This window comes from Asterias rubens, chromosome 9 (assembly GCF_902459465.1).
Source record: "Asterias rubens chromosome 9, eAstRub1.3, whole genome shotgun sequence".
Lineage (NCBI taxonomy): Eukaryota > Metazoa > Echinodermata > Asteroidea > Forcipulatida > Asteriidae > Asterias > Asterias rubens.
The window spans coordinates 2,993,899-3,017,457 of NC_047070.1; the positions used below are offsets into that span (position 1 = coordinate 2,993,899).

Genomic DNA, 23,559 nt, shown 5'->3' on the forward strand with positions numbered 1-23,559 from the left:
GTGCATGCACTGAACCTACATGTACTTGAAATTCAATGCTAAATGGAGCAACACATATGTATATCCTATGTGCATAGTGCTTCAGTTGGGAAAAAGACTCCACTTGCATTGGGATTCTCAACACAGTGCTTATCAGTCAGGAAGGCTGGCTCTATACACATTAGGGGCGAGTAAGGGGTGAGTGGATAGAGTAAAAGGAGGTGAATGTGTAAAGACTCCACCTTTAGTATGGGATGTTGCTGAAGCTTTCCTCTCATCATATTGCTTATCAATCAGGAAGGGTGGGTGCTACCGCTAAGGGTAGTGAGTGGGTGAGGGTAGTGTAGGGTAAGGGCTGATTGGAGGGGAGGGGTAGTGTGGGGGGGGGGGATATGACAGGAGGTGAAAGAGCAAAGACCCACCTTTAGTATGGGATGTTGCTGAAGCTTTCATCTCATCATATTGCTTATACATTAAATCAGTGAGGCGTGGGTGCTACCCGCTAGGGGTAGTGAGGTGTGAGGGTAGAGTGGGGGTAAGGGCTGATTGGAGGGGAGGGGTAGTGTAAGGGGTGGGGTGGGGGTGAGTGGAGGGTAAGGGATTGATGGGAGGGGTGCAAGTAGGTGAAAGTATAAAAACTCACCTTTAGTATTGGATGTTGCTGAAGCTTCTGCGCTGGTGCTGTACACACAATCACTTTCTTCGCCTTGATACAAGCAAAGACAGCCTGGGCACCTCCAGTTGCATCTACCTCCATCGACCTGTCCCCTACGGTGGGGGATGTACCCCCTGGGGTGGGGATACAAGTGGCAAAACCCCAAGCTCTGTGACCACCGCCGCATTGAATCTCAACCAACTTCTCACTACTCTGTGTACTCCAGATAAGGAATGATGACTGTGAAGAAGAAAAAAAAAAAAAAAAAACTTCAAAATTGAGGAAAGTGTTCAGGGTCACTGTTAAATATTTTGGGGCTTGGACAAGGACAAGTTTACTAGAGCGGGATTTGAACCTGCAACCTCCAGATTATTATTATTATTTTCTATTATTTATTTGACCAATACAAGTTACAACAATCAAGTTACAATAGCACAAGACAGAACATTAACGGAAAAACAATTTAAAAAAAGCAAGAAATAAGGAAAAAAAATACAGAATTAAATAAAAGAATAAATAAGGTGAAGATAAATCAAATTAACTTAAAGAAATTATTTGAAAAAGAAAACAAAAGCAAAAAAAAAAAAAAAAAAAACAATAAGAGGCAGCTGTGTTATACTTACTGAGCTATCTAGCCCTAACGTTGGCGATCTCACTATTTTCTTAATATCTTTATTCAGATTCATCTCCATATGACCACAGAAGTTGGTAATGTGACATCACACTTTACTTGGCAAATACATGTAGCAGTGATATTCATTTTAAACGTCAATCTCATTTTTTTTTAAAGCCCCTAACAAAAATTCAGTGATGAAGAGATCAGAAGACAAAATAAAATATTAACTTTTAAGTTAAAGGCTACTTAAAGGCAGTGGACACTATTGGCAATTACTCAAAATAATTGTTAGCATTAAAACTTACTTGGTAACGAGTAATGGAAGGTTGTTGATAGTATAAAACATTGTGAGAAACGGCTCCCTCTGAAGTAACTAGTTTTCGAGAAAGAAGTAATTCAATTTTGAGGTCCCGAAATCAAGCATCTGAAAGCACACAACCTTGTGTGACAACGGTGTTTTTTCTTTCATTATTATCTCGCAACTTCAATAACCAATTGTGTTCAAATTTTCACAGGTTTGTTATTTTTTGCATATGTTGAGATACACCGAGTGAGTAGACTGGTCTTTGAAAATTACCAATAGTGTCCAGCGTCTTTAAGGTGAAGGTTAGAATCTTTACTTATTTTTTTATAAACTAAAAACCAAACTCACAGAATGGAAACCCGATACCAAAATGTCATCAGATGATGTAAATGCTATACTCTCAATCCAATTGAAGCCTTTGTAAACCTGTCGAAAAAAATTGATACATAAAAATAATTGAGGTGAAATTTTGAACCAACAACCTCTGGATTACCGTCCAAGTGCTTTACCAACTATTTCCATTTTTATTTCATTTATTTTAATTCTGGTTGTGAAGCGAAGGACTCTCAGAAAAGCGAACTTAATCACTGTACTAGCCAAGAACCCAATGGAGAGAAGACAAGGAAGAAGTATACATTTTTCAGATGTGGAAGGAAAACCCAAGATAATGAATCCAGGGAAAACCCACGCAGTCAGGTAGGGACTGAAAACCCAATCCACATAGTTCCCCTGGTGTGATTCGAACCAGGGTCCTAGAGGTTGAAGGCGAAGAAAGATACCACTAAGCCAACTCGACCACCACTTCAGTTTTAGATGTGGGAGGGAAACCCAAAAGAATTATATATTCCAGGGAAAACCCAAGCACTTAGGTAGGGACTGAAAACCCAATCCACATAGTGCCCCCGGTGTGATTCGAACCGGGGTCCCAGAGGTTGAAGGCGAAGAAAGATACCACTAAGCCAACTCGACCACCACTTCAGTTTTAGATGTGGGAGGGAAACCCAAAAGAAATATATATTCCAGGTACAACCCATGCAGTTAGGTAGGGACTGAAAACCCAATCCATATAGCGCCCCCGGTGTGATTCGAACCGGGGTCCTAGAGGTGGACGACAAGGCAAGATACCACTATGCCAACCTGATTGCCCCAACTTATTATACACTGTACATTCTAAAATGAAGTCCACTCAGGCACCAGTCTGAAAACTACCCAATGAAGTCAGGGGACATGTCCTGATTTATCATTAAAACCAATGATGTAATAGACTGGGGACGTTTCATACCTTGAATGTGTTCAGCATTTGAAGTCTTGTCCCCTGTATCCCATACTGTCTGTATGTGCCGTCTCTACCCGAGCTGTACACATATCCAGCATGGTGGCAAACATGAGTTACACCAGCCTTACCGTGTACCCCGAGAAGACAGTGTGCTGGACCAGCTGGCTGAGAAAGGACAACAAATCAACATAATAATTATGAACTAATAGTGGCCTCTTATGTAGCGTGCATATCCCTCACTCAGTGACGCTTTAACATACAATATTCTCTGCAAGGTATGAGGGACTACATTTGATTATTTAAAGGCAGTGGACAATATTGGTAATTACTCAAAATAATTATTAGCATGAAACCTTACTTGGTAACGAGGAATGGGGAGAGGTTGATAGTATAACAAATTGTGAGAAACGGCTTCCTCTGAAGTGACGTAGTTTTTGAGAAAGAAGTAATTTTCCGCGAATTTGATTTCGAGACCTCAGATTTAGAATTTTGCGGTCTCGAAAATCAAGCATCTGAAAGCACACAACTTCATGTGACAAGGTGTCTTTTTCTCTCATTATTATCTCGCAACTTTGACGACCAATTGAGCTCAAATTTTCACAGGTTTGTTATTTTATGCATATGTTGAGATACACCAAGTGAAAAGACTGGTAAAATTATCTAACCTCCAAGTCCTCTTCCCCTTTTCCTCGTTGCAGCTGGCTGTACAGGAGAACAGATCCCCTACGGTCTCCGCAGACAACAGCGCCCTCTTGGTGTGGAATAAGGGCGATGGTTGTTAACCATCGTTGCTGGGCTTCAGGTAGTTTGAATGAGGTGTGTTTGCCGAGACTGAATCGGTCGGATGATCTGCTCAGCTTCAACCAGAACTACAAGTTAAGATTGGTTGCATTTATTTAGAATGAAGAAAAGTAGGATTTGAAATGATATAGTAAGGTTTGCAAAACACCATGTAATGGTATTCTCTAAATGGAACCAACGGTTTTTTTCAGAACCACCCCAACTCATTCAGAGATTATCATCACATGGTTATACCGCAAACCTTATACAATTGTTGCACGCTGTGACGGGATCCATGGCGTTTTGTACACCCGAGGGGAAAAATGGCACCCGAGGTAAAGCCGAGGAGGTCATTTTCCCCCGAGGGTGTACAAAACCCATGGACCCCAAATCACAGCATGCAACGATTGTTTTGTTATACCTTGGTAACATGATTATTCCTCTTCTCAAAGTTCTGTTGTCATCTTCAAACATAAATTACGACGAGTATCAATAGTTTAATAGCAGACGAACAGTAATACAGTTGTTCAAACAAGAAACCATTCTTCACTGTTCCCTCGAACCCGCGGCTGTCTCGTACTAAGCGCTGGAAATCATTCAACGCTGGGAATGATCAAGGTGATGTTCACCGGTTAACATCACTCATGTTACCCGCCGCGCTGTGCAGCTGTGATACATGCGTATTTGTTGCACGTCACGTGATTAGTTCTCGACCATAATCAAACTTCATAGTTTGTTACCGAGGTATAACACTACTACATGTATATAGAGTGAAGAACATGGATTTCATTATGTTCTGCACATTGCACCATCAACCAGAGACATCACCAGGGCCCAATTTCATAGAGATGCTAAGCACAAAAATTTGCTTAGCATGAAATTTATTCCTTGATAAAAACAGGATTACCAACCAAATTTCAATATGTTGCATATATTGCTTGTTACTGGTATACAGCTGTTGTTTGCTTATCCTGAAAATCAGGTGGAAATTTGGTTGGTATTCCGGTTTTTATCTGGGAAGAAATTTCATGTTAAGCAAATTTTTGTGCTTAGCAGCTCTATGAAATTGGGCACTGAACGCTATCACAGTTTACTATCCTATGTGAGCTGTACATATCCTTTCATTGTTGATAATCAAACTGAGCTGGTTGCCATGAACAGCTGAATGTTAGCAAAGCCCTCAATTGCCTTTACACAGATTTTTCAACCAAATTCATTATTTTCTACAAACTTTCAATTAAAGGCAGTGGACACTATTAGTATTTGTCAAAGACTAGCCTTCACAGTTGGTGTATCTCAACATATGCATAAAATAACTAACCTGTGAAAATTTGAGCTCAATCGGTCATCGAAGTTGCGAGGTAATAATGAAAGAAGAAAACACCCTTGTCACACGAAGTTGTGTGCGTTTAGATGGTTGATTTCGAGACCTCAAGTTCTAAATCTGAGGTCTCGAAATCAAATTCGTGGAAAATTACTTCTTTCTTGAAAACTACATCACTTCAGTGGGAGCTGTTTCTCACAATGTTTTATACCTTCAACCTCTCCCCATTACTCGTCACCAAGAAAGGTTTTATGCTAATTACCAATAGTGTCCACTGACTTTAAATATAATACCTCCAATGATTGGCTACTTTGTTTCAAAAAAATTCAACACTATGTTTAAATATTTGTGAGGCTCTAGATTTATTGAGATTATAATAAGAAGGATTAAACACTGACCACTAATCCGTCAGGACCTGATGCAAACAGATTGTCTTCATCCATCCAACATAAATTCAACATCTTTCCTGAGAAAATGGCCTCCTCAACAAGAGTATGCCCAGAGTCTGTACAAAAAGAAACATAAGAAACACTGAAAACTGCCATACCTACTGCTTAAAAGAATCACAGACTATTGAATGAAATATGAAGAAATATATTTAAAGCCATTATACACTTTCGGAACCGAAAAAAAAAAAAAATTAACAGATTTATTAAAACCACTTACAGGGTTTACAGAAGGTAATGGTAAAAGACTTCTCTTGAAATATTATTCCATGAAATGATTTAATTTTTGAGAAAACATTAAAACAATTATCAATTCTCGACTACGAGAATTACGGATTTATTTTAAACACATGTCATGACACGGCGTAACGCGCGGAAACAAGGGTGGGTTTTCCTGTTATTTTCTCCCGACTCCGATGACTGATTGAGCCTAAATTTTCACAGGTTTGTTATTTTATATATAAGTTGTGATACACGACGTGTGGGCCTTTTGACAATACTGTTTACCGAAAGTGTCCAATGGCTTTAAGCTGTTTGGGTACAAGTGCTGATGTGTCTGAGATTTAAAACAATTAAAAGCACCGACATCATACACTTGATACAAATTCTTGTAAAACAAGGTGTAAAGCTAAATGCCAAGAATATGAAGTGTTCTTCTGCGTCCAATTTCATGGCTATGCTTACTGTAAGCAAAGAATCCACGCTTAAAGCAGGGAGTTATGCGCTTATGTCAAGCGTATTTTACGGGTGAGCAGGAAATGTTTGCTTGTGTGCGTGCGTACTCCACGTTACTAGACACACTCTACTGCTAACACAGCTAAGTAGAAGTTCGGCGCTTTCACAATAAGCAGAGAGAGAAGTGTGATCGTAACTGCAGAATCTGGCGGTAAGCAGTGTCGTGAAATTTTGCCTTGGTCTGTGGCCCTCCAGTGAAGGGCAATAATAAAGACCATGAGGAGTGGTCAGAAGGCACCCACAGGGATAAATACTTAAAAAGGTGTCACTTTTACTCGTCTAAATCAAAATGTAATTATATTTTTCACTTTTAAAGTGACTTGTGAATTATCAAAACACACAAAGCTGACCCAAACAGAAACTAACAAGTTTTGCAAAATGTCTATAGATTCTTTTATATTGCAGGGAACTATGTGCACCAGAAGACCAGCATTTAGTTGTAATTTCCAACTTAGCGCTGGTCTTGCAGTGAAAGAAATCACAAATATTAAAGACTGACAATATTGCTAAATACTCAATATAAATATTAGCATAAAACCTTACTTGGTGATGAAAAATTGAGAGAGGCTGATAGTATACAACATTGTGAGAAACGGCTCCCTCTGATGAAGTGATGTAGTTTTAGAGAAAGAAGTAATTTTCCGCGAATTTGATTTCGAGACCTCAGAATTAGATTTTGAGGTCTCAAATCAAGCATCTGAATGAACACAACTTTGTGTGACAAGACAAGGGTGTTTTTCTTTAATTATTATCTCGCAACTTCGACGACCAATTGAGCTCAAATTTTCACAGGTGTGTTGTTTTATGCATATGTTGAGATACACCAAGTGAGAAGGCTGGTCAATTACCAATAGTGTTCAGTGTCTGTAAAGAAATCTTGCCAAATTAAAAAAAGGAATCTTACCGAGTGCTATAACTTTGACGTTGCCGTGTATATTTGCTATTGCAGCTATTTGATGAGATGGACTGACAGTAAGAATGCTGTAGGATTGGTAGTTTACATCTTGAGAAAGTAACCGCCATTCCTTACTATGTAGAGTAAAGCTTAATAAACAGCTAATGGAAAAAGGGAAGAAAAAAAAAACAGGAAAATTATCCTTGAGGTCTAAGGGCCGAGTCACACTGCAGCGATAATGAAAACGATACAATCACGCCGCAAAGAGAACGCATTCTTTTGGTTGAATTGCTCCACGCAAAACATGCACACGCTCATTCAACCAATAGATTGTGTTCCCTTTGCGTCTTTATCAGTATCGTTATCGTTATCACTGCAGTGTGACTCGGCCAATTTCACCGAGCTGCTAGGCAGAAAATATTGCTTAAAACATTTCTGCTTAGCAGAAATGAGCAAGATACCATTATACATGTGACATGGTAGTTTGACCTTATTCAAGTAAGCATTATTTTGTTGTGCTAAGCTGCTTTTTGACCTTAAGCAACTTTACGAAATTGGTCCCAGGCCTTACGAGTCCATCCTGATAAAGCAAAAAATCATATCAATTTTATAACTTAGTTTCTTGAGGACTGGTCAAGGAGAAATAGTAAAGACGTCGTATTATTTTATTCTTGAGCCAAACTTACCCATTTAACGTCATGATGATTATCTTTCCCGAGTTGAGTACAGCGAGTTGTCTAGGAACGAGTTTGTCCGCATCATTAAACTCATCATTCGTGCTGCTCTTACTCAGTAGGAGCTGAGCTTCTCTCACAAGATCCAATTCCTCCGTTTTTATACCTAAAATATAATATTATTATAAATAATAACTAGTTCTTATATTGCTCATTTCACAATATCCTTAATGCGCTTTACATCAATGGGCCATTAATGATTTAATTGAGTCAACAGCATTTGTCATATTGAGCGAAGGGTAAAAAAATCAGTGAAATTAGTGATTTCCGGTAAAATTACACAAAATTGTAACCGAATTAATGAGAACATTATGGATGAAACAGAGCATGCATGTGGCATTATATCTTTAAAAAAAATCATTTTATTATGCAAGTTAGCCTCCAAAAAGGATGAAAGCCAGGATTTTATATTCCATTAAAAACAGTCTAGATTGTAGGATGAAGGGAAACATGCACCAGGCAAGGAGACGTGAAAAAATGCTGTTGCTGTCATAATGGCTCTTTGTTCTACATCTCGGAAACGCAAGAGTTTATGGGTGAGGAGCAGAAAGCCTGGTTTCACACTCAAACACCCTGATAGGAGGAACCAGGTCAGACACACTGGTGGCACATTTAACATGAACATATCTTTAGAAAAGACAAAGCCTAACCAACTTGCAATGCTGAGATAAACCTCTCCCAACTGGCGTAAGTGTTTACCACAAGGATATCTAGGCATTCCCATTCCTACCAGCATACTAAACTGACTAATGATTTCTGAAATAAATGTATTCGATGTGAAGAAGGGTGCAAATGTTTACTCTGATTCACACAATTACATAAATGACTTACATTGCTCTTGTTCACTTGCGATGGACCACATACGTATACTGCTATCCCCACCACCAGTCACCTGATTGAATTCAATGATACATAAAAATGGAAATGGTTTTCTGCAGGTCTGACATTTTTGCATTGGGTGCTTCTGTACAGCGACCACTTTGATCATTAGCCTCCTGTTCACCACACTCTGTTGAGCCTAGACCTCATTGGCCGAGTTCGGGCGGTGTGTTCTCGAGAACAAGACGGATCGCTGTTCTTGTTTCTTCCGCTCAAACGACGATGTGATTAAAGCTCCATGAAAAGAGGTTCGGTACTGGTCATGTGACAACGTGGTTCGTCAGTTAAATAGGATGTTTTTTTTAACAGTTGGAAACCCGCCAGTAGAAAAGAGACCACACTTTCATTATTTTCTTTTGGATGACTATTAACTTTCAACTTATCAATATTACCTTTAACAATCTATTTGAGAGTAATTTTGAATCTTATTTACTTATTCTCTTGATGTTGTGCTGCCATTTTGTAAAGTGTTGTTCTCGAAACCCCCGATGAAAGGTGGTGTATGATCTTGTTCCGAGTGAATCATTCTCGGGTCATGTATTCATTGTTCAGGCGTGAGAACAGCCCACTCGGGCCAAGAACACACCGCCCAAACTCAGCCAAAGTGTCTCTTTTGCCGATAGATCATTTTCTGTATACGGACCCAGAATCTGGAACCAACTTCCACAATACATCAGAGACACCACCTCACTGCATACATTCAAGACACTCCTGAAAGCTCACCTGTTTCAGGAGGTGAATCATCAATAACGTTTCTCTTGTTTGTGCCCATACATCAGCGTCTTAGAGCAAACTTTTGTATTTGCCGCTTTATAAACTTCTTTTAATTGATTGATTGAAGAGGGGGGAAGAGTATTTAAAGTTTGGGAACATTTGGGGTGGGAGGGCGGGTTTGGCTCCCTCGGCCATATATTGAGCATCATCTTGGCCTATCCCGTCGTAAACGACGATGAGTTCAGCATCTGTCACAATCATTGATGTAGGCTTGAGATCAAACTGAAAGCCCCGAGTGGATAAATGTGTGCCAGGAGGAGCGATTCAGTGCAACAGTCTCCCAGATGGCAACTGGGATGTTGAACGTGGTGGGCAGAGGGCATGGAGTAATAATAATCCTTGTTACCATTTGATGAGGGTCATCTAAACAGACAATGTACTTACAATAGTTTTCTGGTCTTCATGGACAGCAAGGCTCCATATACTTCTTCCCTGCAATGACGGTTCGAGGAAAAGTTACACCAACTTTTAAAGCACTTTCCACAAAAATCAAGTCCGAAGAAACCCAAACTCTAAACCAAACCTTTGGATTCCTGACTTCATTATAACGCACTCAATACCAGTCAATGGTAACTAAACATCCAGACCTTCGTGTGTCTGACTCCAATCTAGTAAGTTTATTTGTTTAATAATGAGTTAATTTCACGACTTTAAAGAAATTTTCAATTTTTTTAAAATTAAAACCAAAGTCTGTTTTTTTTTAACCACTGGATTGAACAATATAAGTTCACACTTTAACATTTCAGAAACCCAATGTTGTAAGTTATGAAGAAACAATTATGGACCTTACCTTATGACTACTAAATCTGTGGATAATATCACCGTCATTATTCCATACACAGCAGACTGCGTCCTGTATAAATCAAAGTGAACACATTAAAAGAACATACTTTGAAAAAGTTTTTTGCTTAAAGGGTCCTGCTCCGTCAAAATCTAAGTAAAAATACCGACTTCAGTCATGAGAATCTAATGTGACCATGTGCATTTTTCTGGGTCAACAATTTGAAAGGGAGTTACTTTTAATCAAAACAGAGTGCTACATAAACAATTCCATTATTCTGAAGTCAAAAATTTAATATTTATCTTGACCATTTCCTTTCATAAAATCCTTTCCTGTAAACACTGTGTAATGTTTTAAAAAGGTTGATCAAGTTTGAGATTCACTTACCTCCCCTACACTGACAATGGTATCATCCAGTATCTTAGCATCCCACACCCTTGCGCTATGACCATACAACACCTTTTGGGCATCATCACTTTGTAACCTAGGGGTGCTTTCAAGATCCAGACGCCACAGGCGGATGCTGCGATCATCGGACACAGAGCAAAGGAGATTACGTTTATGATGATAACTCATGTTGAATATTACACCCTGAAACACAAACACATCATTAAAATGTGCTAGAATCAAGCACATTTTGATTCAGCCCGAAGCCGATCCTTTTTACGTGCCCGCTCAAGTATGGTAACACACACAAGAGGCATCAAATCAAAGAGCAACTGGTCCCCTCTCATTCTTCTAAGTGCAGTTTTATTTAAAAGAGAAGGGGGTTCGCCCCGGTGTTCCTTGCTGTGGCTGCTGAATGCGCCGTAGCACCTTGTAAATCCTTATAAGGTGCTACATAATTAAGTCTCATAATGCATAACTTCAATAAACTATCCTTCTGTTAAATGTATATACTAAGCGCCTTGAATACCTTGTTGGAAGATACGTGCACTATATAAGACTTTGATATTATTATATTATCACAGTTTAGGGTGACCGTGTGAAAAAATTTGTTCATCTGAAATGGACTCGCATCAGAATTTTCACTTGCGCACGCCTACCTCATGTCCACTCAGCCTTCCAGAGACCTGTACTCTTCCCATAGAATCCTTCTCCTCTCTTGGTGTCCATAATACAATCTGATTAAACACTGTACCAGCACACACCGTCATACCTTGCCATGTGTCACCAAGAATCTTAGCTGAGTAACTAGCAATGTTAAGGTTAAATGCACTGGAAACTATTGGTTATTACTCAAATAAACTGATAGCATAGACCCTTTATTTGGTAATGAGCAAAAGAGAGCTGTTGATAGTATAAAACATTGTGAGACACGTCTACCTCTGAAGTAACATAGTTTTCGAGAAAGAAGTAATTTTCCAAGAGTAGATTTCAAGACCTCAGAATTAGATTTTGAGGTCTCGAAATCAAGCATCTAAAAGCACACAACGTGTGACTAGGGTGTTTTTTCTTTCATTATTATCAAGCATCTTTGATGACCAATTGAGCTAAAATTTTCACAGGTTTCTTATTTTATGCATATTGTTGAGATACACCAAGTGAGAAGACTGGTCTTTGACAATTACCAATAGTGTCCAGTGTCTTTAAGGAAGGAGCTTGAATAAGCTTGGGCGATATCACGATATTATCGAATATCGCGATATTAATTTGGACACGATTTCGATATCGGATGGATTTGGCTTTAATCGAAATATCGATAATCGCGATAATCGCGATATATTGACTATCCCCATAGGTTTGGAGTAAAACCAGAAGAATAGGTCATTAGAACACCTCTCTTATGCTAGGACTGTCTCTTCTACAACTTTCACTTGGAGTTTTTAGACTGATGATTTCAAATTTCATTAATCGCGATTATATCGAATATCGTGATGTATTGTCGGCGATATATCGTGAATAAAATAAATCAATATCGCCCAAGCTTAAGCTTGAATTATAAAGTGTCTCCAAACACTCATGGTATCGCCCAGAGGCGCATTTGGGTGTTTTGGGAATAACCCAAACAAGTTTTAAATTGTCGCAGGCCCACAAAGCTCAATTTTGTATCAGCTTTTACCCCTTTCTCCTTTTCTTGTGTTGCCTTTTTACAAAAATGTTGTTTTCTACTGTATGCCTTTCTTTTCTGTTTTGCAATTGTCCGTCCCGCAGAGTCATGGACAGGAGACTTTCTCCAATCCGTTCTCTCGTCTGGAATCTTAAATGTTACCTTTCAGTGGGTGTTTCTTAATTTCTTCTGTTCAAATCTGAATTGAAATAATGAAATAATACTAGACGAAAACTGGGCTAAGGAAAAAGGGGCTTGAATTATAGAGTGTAGAAATTATAGAGTGTAGAAATACAGATGGTATCTGCCTCTTGGTATTTTTATATTGATATCTGAAACAAAAAGTAGCATCCCCTTAAGGTGATCCCCTGTCTGCCGCTGCCAGGTTGTATCGTAATTTGGGTGTGATCCCTGGCTCCACGGCAGTTAACGCTGCATTGCTTCTCATTGGCACCCCGAAAGATATTGACAAAATAGGGACATCGCCAACATAGGGCTAGATAGCTCAGTTGGTAGAGCGCCGGCACATTAATCCGGAGGTCGTTTGTTCGAATCCCACTCTAGTCAATTCTTTGTTCAACCCCCAAAATCATTTCAAAATTTACCCAGTCAGTTTCCCTTGTGGTTTATATTGCTGTCTTAGTATTTTAGAGATAACTCATGCTCTAGAAGGAAACCAGCATTCTCCTGAAGACAATCAGAACATACTGATTGAAAAGTTGTGTTGTCAAACAACCAGTTCTGCTCAGAGACAAAACTTCTCAAAAGAGATTAATGCACATGATGCCACTGCAAATCACCTAAATGTACTCCCTCCATGCAAAGTTTCAAATCATAGTTTCTTACATGTAACTAATTGGAAGTGAGAAATGTATGCTTTTTAAAATTAATTTTAAACCCCAGTTTTTAATTTTTCTTTTTTTTACAACTTTGAGACCCCTTACTTTTATCATTTTATATTAAGTTTGGACCCCATTTTTATTCTAAATTTTGATGCAAGCCAAAACAGAAGCACTGTGCATGTTGTCAATGGTAGTAGTGTGTGCGTGACTGGGGTTACTGTAGTGATCCCATAAACAAACAAGTCAACTTGTAGTTTCAGAATATCTCCAAATCAAACCAAACAAACAACCAAACAAACAAAACACAAGCAATGAGCCAATTTGAGGACAGATTCAATCACATAAAAGGATACAGAATACAGTTTTCAGCACAATGGACGTGTTCTATGCAGACTTTGAGCTTCCAATCCCAGAGCATGACGGAATTATGAGCCAAGACAATACCAAGACAGTTTGAAGACGTCTCATGCGACAGGAAAGACACATCTAAGATCCAATCTGGAAACTCCGTAGTGTCACAAAGTGTCTTGATCCTGTGTACACACCAATTCAATTAAATTCAATTAATCTTTATTACATTCCAAAAAGGGTAATTAAAATGCTTGCATACAGTAAAAACATTGAAACATCAAAAACGTTAGAAACAGAAGTAAAATAATAATAATAATGTTAAATTTGCATCAAGGATAGAGAGTTTGATTTTTGGTTTTACTCTTTCACCAATGTGTGATGGCGCTACATACTAAGTACTTTTTCAGAGTTCATTGAGAAAAACAAGTAATATGCCTGTGATATTTTGTCACAGAACTCTGGAGCCTATTGAGTAAACAGTGCTAACACACCAGGGTATAAAAGGTAAAACCAAAAACATTAATAATGGTAATAACAACGCTGTTTGTTTTACCTGATGTTCTCCTCCAAGTCTAGATGGATAATGCAAACTGCTTTCTGTCCAAACACTGCACAAACACCATCTTTACCTGTATATTATGAGAGAATTCAAAGGTCAAATGTTAGTTTTGTAAGTACATTTCTGATGCCAAGTTAATAGTGTGGCAATAAGAAGTCATTATGAATTTAACATCTCATAATGATGTATTAGTACAACAAGGTAGAAGAGTTATAACTTTGGCCTGTGTGCAACATTTCTGACATTAAACAAGTCACATTGTGAGATTATTTCATACTTTAAGTAATAAAGTAATAAGCTGACTTGTCATCAGTCACAAATTACTTTCAAAGTCATATTTATAGGGCCTTTGACTTTCGTTTGTTTTTCTCAATGTCCTTTAAAGGCAGTGGACACTATTGGTAATTACTCAAAATAATTATTAGCATAAAACCTCACTTGGTAAAGAGTAATGGAGAGCTGTTGGTGGTATAAAACATTGTGAGAAACGGCTCCTATTGAAGTAACATAGTTTTCAAGAAAGAAGTAATTTTCCACGAATTTGATTTTGAGACCTCAAGTTTAGAATTTGAGGTCTCGAAATCAAGCATCTGAAAGCACGCAACTTCGTGTGACAAGGTTTTTTTCTTCTTTCATTATTATCTCGCAACTACGATGACTAATTGAGCTCAAATTTTCACAGGTTTGTTATTTTATGCACATGTTGAGATACACCAAGTGAGAAGACTGGTCTTTGACAGTAACCAATAGTGTCCACTGCCATTAATGCTAAGTATCATAATCAAGGTTTGCAATGACACCATGTGTGAAACCTCTTTTAGGTTCTAAAAATAACCAGTTGTTTCAAAAGAACCGATGTTTTTTTCGCTTGAAAAAGATCACAGCATACTGATTAAATTATTGAGCTGTCAACGACCAGTTCTTCTCATAAGTGAAAATACCGCCAGTCATTGACAATTCCCAAAGAATACCTTTACAAATGCCATGGATGATGTGAGGTCCCAAGACGTGTAATTGATGCAAATGATTTCCTGTATTCAAGTTGTAAATATGAAGATAAGACGTCTCCCCTGTAATTGTGTTGAAACAAAAATATTTTGGGAGGTTAATCATCATAACTGGCAGAGAAGCTGATTTGTGAAGTACAAGGCTAAAAGTCAGGTTGGCGTAGTGGTGTCTTGCCTCGCCTCCCACCTCTGGGGACCCTGGTTTGTATCCAATAGGCTGGTACCTGCGGCTCAGCGCTTGGTGACCACAAAATAAAGCGTTGAACATATCGGGAAGTAAACAAATCTTCGATGCGAAAGGCTCAAAATAGAACCTGGGAAATTTGTGACTGTTTCACTCCGGGATCTGGTCTTTTTTCTTCAAAATATTTTCTCAAATTGTGTTTTGATATTGAGTGTTATTTGTGTTCCTAGAATTTGTGTAATGATTTTTGAAAGTGGTAAAAATTGAGCAAATCTGTTGACTAGACCATCTCGCCCTGTACGATTCGAATTTGGCTCGTAATCCTCCGGCTCTGCCGTCGGGAGGACGGTTACGTTATCGCACCTACCTTTGTGGCAGACAGTCTCATCGACCAAAGATTCGAAAATGTTTTATTTTCACCGCATGGCTGAAAAACATGAGCGCCAAGAGAATACACCCTCATGGTATAATGAGAGTTCACCAACGCACAACTCTACTGACATTCAATCTCTCGAGCGTTCCTCGTTTTGATTAATTAAATTCGATAACACTAACAGTTTAACACAAACATAATTACCTGATAAAATATGACTTCCCTGCACCTCTAGAGCTGATATAGGAGCAGAAACTAGTTCCGGAATGAGGTTTCTCATCATGTCTGCAGAAATAAAAGCGAACAACTAATAAAAAATATCCAGCATATCTGAAGCTAGAAACTAGAAGTACACAACACAACAGACGACGACGGATAGCACTTCTAAAAAAATGAACAGCGCCACCAATTGACCAATACCAATTAACACACACTCCTTGGTGTGTCGTGGGTTATGTGACTGGTCATGGGTTTTCCGTTCTGCTCCCTAATGTTCGTCCCATATCTAAAACAGAAACTTACTTTTCATTATTCTTCTCTCCATCGGATTCTTGGCTAGCACAATGATGTTCGCTTCTGAGCTGAGGGTCGTCGGCTTCCACAACCACACACAAAAAGGACAACGAAAGAGAAGAGGGGGGGGGGGGGCAATTTCATGGAGAAACTGTTTCAAAAGCACGAAATACTGCTCAGCAAATTTCTTTGCCAAGCATGAAATGAGTGGGATACAAGTTGCAGCAATGGTAGCTGTAAGTCTGGCTGGCAAGCTTGTTCTGCTATAAGCAAGATTATGTTGTCTTAGCATGTCTTTCTGTGTTATACAGGCTATTTCAGACAATAATGTGTTGGCTACCGGGTAGACTAAAAGCCACGATCAAAAGCCTCCTCTTACCATGGAGGTAGAAATGGTCATAGCACGATTGGAATCCAATAACATAAATTAAAAGATCTTTAAATAATATAAATTTGAAGGAGCTGCAACAAAGCTCATGATCATGGACACCTCTGTCAAGATTCCATTGGAATTGTTTGTAGTCGGTCAAGTAAAGTTTACCCCTGGTAGGCCTCTTTGACTGCGCTAGTTTTTATTTAACGAGCAAACTGCGGCAACCCAATAGATCTATATAGGAGAGTAAAGTTCAATTGTGACGATGAATGTCCATAAAAAACACTTCCACTTGGTAGGCCTACTTGGTTGTTTCCTCCAGAAAAAAATATCACCTTCGGATCATATTGACTAGGAGGTCAAGAAGAGGTGATGAGGCATCTACGTTGTAGTTGCCTTTGAATGTGTTCGTAGAAAATAGTAGTAATGTGCCGGGAAGGTTTTTCCTAATTATGGTCCTTCGAAAAAGTAAATTCTTGAAGTTGAGGATGAGTTACTGGTCCTAACTTAGGACCAGTCCTATCTCTTAGCATTGCTTAGGACTAGTCCTAAGTTAGGACTACCTTTGTGAAATCCACCCCAGACCCCAGTACAGAGCTCTGCATTTAGCTGAAGATACATTAATATACAAAAGTACAGTACCTTTCAATAGTCATGTTGTTTCAATCAGGTAATGTATTGAAGAAAGTTCCTGCGGCGAATGTTTTAACCCTTGGGAAAATTTGGTTTGATCCTCCGAGATCCGACTGTGTTCTAATAAGTGTCTCTTATTTCTCAAGAGCATACACATCAACTGGTTACAGCCCTAATAAAGGGGGTAGGGTGTTTGTGCACATTCAGCATACATGGTTAGGCCTATAATAGGAATGTCTACTTGTGTCTTTTTGTCCCCAACAAGAGTTCAAGAGAATTTGTCATAACTTCAACATTTAAAGTTGATTTCCCAACAGCTTTGCGCTATTGAGCACGACGCCACCATAGCCAAGGGCCGTGCTTTTGACGGCTGATACTGTACGATTTATTTGCTAGCAGTAATTACACGAAAAAGTATTGCATACTGCACGAAAATGAATGAGTACGTACAACAATATAAATCCACGGTGGGCCGCCTTATTTGAATTGCTAACCTGTGAAATACGCTTGCACCTTAACTGCAGGGCCCAATTTCATAGCGCTGCTTAGCGGCCGATTTTGTGCTTACTGTGCAATTTCTATTTCATAACGCTCCTAACCGAAAGCACACGAAAAGGCATGCTAACCTTCCGGCGTTATCACACGAAAATAAATGACGTCACAATGCAAATCCACGGTAAACACGCAATATGGCCGACCAATTTTTCTGCTAACCTGTGAAATACGCTAAGGCTTAAGCAATTTTTTTCTGCTACAGTGAGCACGCAAATTTGCTTACCAATAAGCAGCACTATGAAATTAGGCCCTGCATGGTACAACAAGCACGATAATTTGCTTACCATTATTCAGCGCTATGAAACTTGGGCACTGCGCAAGGCAGAGCTTGCCGCTATGGCGCCAACGTCGCTTTTTTCTCGAATGTATTAAATGAAAAATCGTTGCCATCGAGTGTGCGTTGGAAAGCGTTTAATGAAACGAATCATGGAAAGATGTTTTAAAAGGTTGACGACAATGATCCACTAACACACAAAATGTCTCGAAATTGAAGGGTTTCCCTTTACTTCGTTTAGCCTGCCATTTTGTTGAATAAAAAACAAGCTCTTCAAAATGGAAAACCACACAATTTCGAGACATATTTTGTGTGGATCAATAAATTCTACTTTTGAGGTACACGTTTGGTAATAACTCAAAACAATTATTAACTTAAAAAACTGACTTGGTAACGAGCAATGGAGAGCTGTTGATAGTATAACACGTTGTGGTAAACGACTCCCTCTGAAGTAAACGTAGTTTTTGAGAAAGAGGTCCTTTCTCACTAAAATAATAAAAGACTTCTAGCTAGAAGTCTTTTATTCCTATCTGAAAGCACACAAATTCGTCCAACAAGGGTGTTTTCCCCCCATCATTTTCTCGCAACTTCGACGACCGATTGCCAAAGTTTTCACAGGCTTGTTGTTTTATGCTTATGATGGGATACACTAAGTGAAAACACTGATCTTTGACAATTACCAAACGTGTCTACTGCCTTAAACGGACAAATTTACCCCCCAAAACAACTAGTGCAGCAGCAATGACTGTGTCATCCCTAAAAATTGCTTTAGTCATCCCTCTTGAGTTCAGCTCGGCAAAGGTGCAAAGTATGGCAAAGTGACCCGACCTGATTGTTAGGAATCTTTGTGTCTGGCCAACATACAGGAGGACACGGTTCGTATAATTATAGCGGTTAGAGCCAAGTTTTCGATTCATCAATTTTTTTTCAATTCAAAATGCAATCAACTTTTACATCGTTACACAAAAAGCGAGCGTCTCGCATTGTTGTAGGCGTATACAAAGTATAGAATGCCTACATTATTTATTTGATTAAAATACATGTATTATATTTTTATTAGGTATACCCGTACGAGAAAGTATTCATACCAGTTTTGATTTAATAGTAAACAACAAAAGAACAAGGCCAGACATAGTTTGTTCACGAAGAACCCCCCCCCCCCCGCAGCTTTGAGGCATTGTATCGATCATTGTTCTCTAGTTTTAAACATTTTCCGCCAACCATTATTAAAATGCAAGAAAAGAGTTTGTTTAATACGCATCAATGAATCCCTCTTCAAGAGAAGGCCACGACGAAGTGAATGAAAACATTCCCAACATAGTAAAAACATAATAAAAACAACAAAAAGAAAACAGCATACGTAGAGTATCAAAAGACATTCTTAATATTCTATTTTAAAGCCATTGAACACTTTCGGAACATAATTTGTTTTTTAAAGTTCACAGATTTACAAATAACTTACAGGGTTTACAGAAGGTAATGGTGAAAGACTTCTCTTAAAGTATTATTCCATGAAATGCTTTACTTTTTGAGAAAACATGAAAATAATATCAATTCTCGATATCGAGAATTACGGATTTATTTTGAACACATGTCATGACACGGCGAATAGTGAAGAAACGAGGGTGGGTTTTCCCGTTATTTTCTCCCGACTCCGAAGACCAATAAAGCCTAAATTTTCACAGGTTTGTTATTTTATATATACGTTGTGATACAAGAAGTGTGGGCCTCAGATAATACTGTTTACCGAAAGCGTCCAATGGCTTTAAAGGCAGTGGACACTATTGGTAATTGTCAAAGACTACCCTTCACAAAGGGTGTATCTTAACATATGCATAAAATAACAAACCTGTGAAAATTTGAGCTCAATCGGTCATCGAACTTGCGAGATAATAATGAAAGAAAAAAACACCCATGTCACACGAAGTTGTGTGCGTTTAGATGGTTGATTTCGAGACCTCAATTTCTAAATCTGAGGTCTTGAAATCAAATTCGTGGAAAATTACTTCTTTCGAGGAAACTATGGCACTTCAGAGGGAGCCGTTTCTCACAATGTTTTGTACCACCAACCTCTCCCCATTACTCATCACCAAGAAAGGTTTTATGCTAATAATTATTTTGAGTAATTACCAATAGTGTCCACTGCCTTTAAGTTTTGGAAAAATAAATCGATGGAAAATTCGGGCAAGGTATTTCGGTTTTATCGAGGCATAAGGAAAATGTTTTTCCTGTATGCATTCTGAAGCCCATTGTTTAAATGGAATTTGACGGGACTATTAGACAGAATTCTTTATCTGAAAGAGGACAAATTAATTGTTCACATGACTTCTCAGGTCAGGATAGAGTATACGTGCATGCGCGTATGGCATACTTGAAGAAACTTTTGGGACCACTTTGATCCGTAGCGCGTTAAAAAAACAAATTCCCGCCCTTAAATGGGTCCCAAATGTTATCTTCGAATACGTACAATACTTGAATCGCATCTTAGCGTCATCGACCGCCATATTTGATGTTAAAACAATTTTGCAGAAATTGTTCGAAGATGTTTTCAAATATTATTACTCTTTTTAACAAACAGGTCATTGGTGAATGGGAATAAAAAGAGTGGTGACTCGGGTTTTGAACGTCCGTTTAACATAAAGATCGTGGCCGATACGGTAATGGACACCACATAAAAGAGTCAAAGCGCACACAAACGACCCTGGCTGTTTCAAACGAACTTCCAAGACCCCTACTCTTTTATTCCCGTAAAGGCAGTGGACACTATTGGTAATTGTCAAAGACTAGCCTTCACAGTTGGTGTATCTCAACATATGCATAAATTAATAAACCTGTGAAAATTTGAGCTCAATCGGTCGTCGAAGTTGCGAGATAATAATGAAAAAAAAACCACCTTGTCACACGAAGTTGTGTGCTTTCTGATGCTTGATATCGATACCTCAAATTCTAAACATGAGGTCTCGAAATCAAATTAGTGGAAAATTACCTGTTTCTCGAAAACTACGTCACTTCAGAGGGAGCTGTTTCTCACAATGTTTTATACTATCAACCTCTCCCCATTACTTGTAATCAAGAAAGGTTTATGATGATAATTATTTTAAGTAATTACCAACAGTGTCCACTGCCTTTAATTATTATCAAACGATAGACCTATGCCTAGCCCTTGCAATGCCATTACCAGCTGCAAAATCTATTAACTCGGAAATAGCCATGTAGTTTTTCAATACAGCTAACCATTAAAAAAAGCGAAGTAACTTCTTGAAGTAACTTCTTGAATGGTAAAGTTAGGCACTCTAATTTGAATAAATTCTACTTCTTGCAACCGAGATTTTTTAAATTGCAGTTTAGTGTAACACAAGTCAATAGTGAAAAAAATGAATGGTGATTATAAAAACTATTACATGCGCTCATTGCTTGACATTTATTTAGCTTTGCACAAGAGAGCTATTGAAACACTTGCATAATAAGCTGTCATTAAGGTTCTAAAGGTTTTTATTTTTACTTCAATTAGACACGTGCAGGTGCTGGTGCTCATAAGGGATTTGGTGTGAATGGAACTCTTTTGTGCAGACCGAAGGTAAAGACATATTATAACAGTTTAAACACCATTTTGTCATTGTTATTTAGTGTGGTTTCAGGGAAGGTCCAATAGTGGATAAAAAAAAACCATAAAAGTGTTTTACTGTGTTTCAATAGCTCTCACTTTATTTTGTGCATAGCGGGGAAAACAATCCAGCGATGTGCATGTACAATTGTTTATCACATTGTGGTCATAGACCTTTTCGCAAATACCGGGGCGCGCGCGTAAAGCTTGGAATTTAATTGTGGTCTTATCTAGCTGGTATCCAAATTTGATCCGTATATATCCCACAATGCACCTCATTCAACAGTCTGCGCTTGCGCATTGGTATTTACGATAAGGATTATTGTGTCTGGTTTCGGGGAAGGAACTTCATCGTCCGAAAATAGAGAGGGGGACAGTGTTTCAATATGCGAAATAAATGTCCAGTGGTCACTGCATGTTAAACTTTTTTTTTATAACCATTTTGTAATTTAAAAAATTATGATTTCGGGGAAGGAAAAACAAAAGTAAGAATGAACAGTGGAAAAAAACTAAAAGTGTTTCACAGTATGTTAATGGCTCTCTTTCGTGCTTGTGCAAGTAATAGTTTACTATGACCGTTATTTTTGTCCCTTTTTCGGGACATGCTCCACTCTTTTGTGCACAATGCAATTAATTTCCATCGATGTGCACGAACAGTTTTTACAGTCATCATTTGTCATGACTATTGTGTGTTCGGGAAAAATGCGTTCGAAAATAGATGAGAAAAACTAGTAAGTGTTTTAGAGTGTTTCTCTTTTGTGCACAGCTAAATAAATGTCCAGCGATGTGCATGTCAGCTTTTACAATCATCATCTGTCATGATTATCAGTGTGGTATCGGGTAAGTAAATAAAGGGGTCAACAAATGGAGAGTGGAACAAAAACTGGAACCAAAGTGTTCCACAGTGTTTCAACGGATCTCTTTTGTGCATAGCGAAATAAATGTTCATTGATGTGCATGTATACATCTCTTATCACCATTTGGTTCACGATTTATGTGTGTGGCTGCGGGGAAGAAAATAATGGAGTCTGAAAAAAGAGGAGACAAAAAATGTAGGTGTTTCACAGTGTTTCAATGGCTCTATTTTGTGCATAGCGAAATAAATGTTCAGTGAGGTGCATGTACAGTTTTTATTATCACGATTTTTGTTAGACTTGATGACAAGTCGTTAGGCCCTGCCTATTGTCTTCCGTTCATGCAACAGTCACAGTGCGATGTTACAAATGAAACAGTCGTAGGTAGCGCGAGCGACTGACTCACACACACATACTGGGATCGAGGGTGTGTGTATCGTCCCCGTAGCTACGCCGCGCTGTAACTACACACCGCACTTAACAATTACCGTCTTGGGGATTTATTGAGTCCGAAAATAGAGAGGGACAAAACTAAAAGTGTTTTACAATACAAGTTATACTTCATTCGCAGACATGTATGGTTATTTTTTGCTCGAATAAGGACACCGTGAACGAGTGTTGTTTCTCTCTTATTAAGTCACTCGAGTGCTATCAATAAAAAGGAGGTTAATTCGGGAAGGAAATGATTCTGCAACGTTCAGCTGAGGTCTCGAATTCAAACATCTAAAAGCACACAATACAAGGGTGTTTTTTCTTCCATTATTATCTCGCAACTTCGACGACCAGTTGAGTACAAATTTTCACAGGATTGAGATGTTGAGATACACCAAGTGAGAAGACTGGTCTTTGACAATATTACCAAAGGTGTCCTCGCTGTCCTGGACCGGCGCCTTTGAATGTTTTTACAGAGATAGTGCGCCTTACAAATGCTGTTTGAAGATTGGTAAGGATTGAGTTGACAGGGAAGATAATTCCACACAGCTTTGGTGCACATGAAAAAAGAAGAAGCTGCTATTACCCGATGAAGTATGCATAAAGGGGTCTAGGAAAGTTCAATTAGAAATATATTTGATCTCAGATTGGGCCGAGGATGGTAATGTACACAATATGTCTCCTATATACACAGAGTCTAGACCATGAAGTGTTTCCTAAGGCAACACTATTAGATTTTGTAACTAATTCTTTGTTTAATGATTAACCAAAGTGATG

The 23,559-nt window shown here is 38.6% G+C and overlaps 1 protein-coding gene and 1 non-coding gene across 2 annotated transcripts in view; one reads left to right on the forward strand and one right to left on the reverse strand.

The window, feature by feature from the left end:
- The window catches only part of LOC117295020 (WD repeat-containing protein 6-like), a 30,214-nt gene extending 14,349 nt beyond the window's left edge, over positions 1–15,865 (reverse strand). The window contains exons 1-16 of the mRNA XM_033777582.1: positions 15,749–15,865; positions 14,952–15,050; positions 13,975–14,050; positions 13,424–13,603; positions 11,225–11,372; positions 10,566–10,769; positions 10,188–10,250; positions 9,782–9,829; positions 8,576–8,636; positions 7,697–7,850; positions 7,020–7,171; positions 5,333–5,439; positions 3,496–3,699; positions 2,837–2,995; positions 1,903–1,980; positions 623–874 (exon numbers count right to left, since the gene is read on the reverse strand). Of these exons, the coding sequence (XP_033633473.1) occupies positions 623–874; positions 1,903–1,980; positions 2,837–2,995; positions 3,496–3,699; positions 5,333–5,439; positions 7,020–7,171; positions 7,697–7,850; positions 8,576–8,636; positions 9,782–9,829; positions 10,188–10,250; positions 10,566–10,769; positions 11,225–11,372; positions 13,424–13,603; positions 13,975–14,050; positions 14,952–15,050; positions 15,749–15,827 (2,064 nt within the window). The 5' untranslated portion in view covers positions 15,828–15,865. The remainder of the gene's footprint in view (positions 1–622; positions 875–1,902; positions 1,981–2,836; positions 2,996–3,495; positions 3,700–5,332; positions 5,440–7,019; positions 7,172–7,696; positions 7,851–8,575; positions 8,637–9,781; positions 9,830–10,187; positions 10,251–10,565; positions 10,770–11,224; positions 11,373–13,423; positions 13,604–13,974; positions 14,051–14,951; positions 15,051–15,748) is intronic.
- Trnan-auu lies at positions 12,723–12,795 on the forward strand. Its single transcript has one exon. It is a non-coding gene; the product is annotated as a tRNA-Asn (tRNA).
- Positions 15,866–23,559: the final 7,694 nt, after the last annotated feature.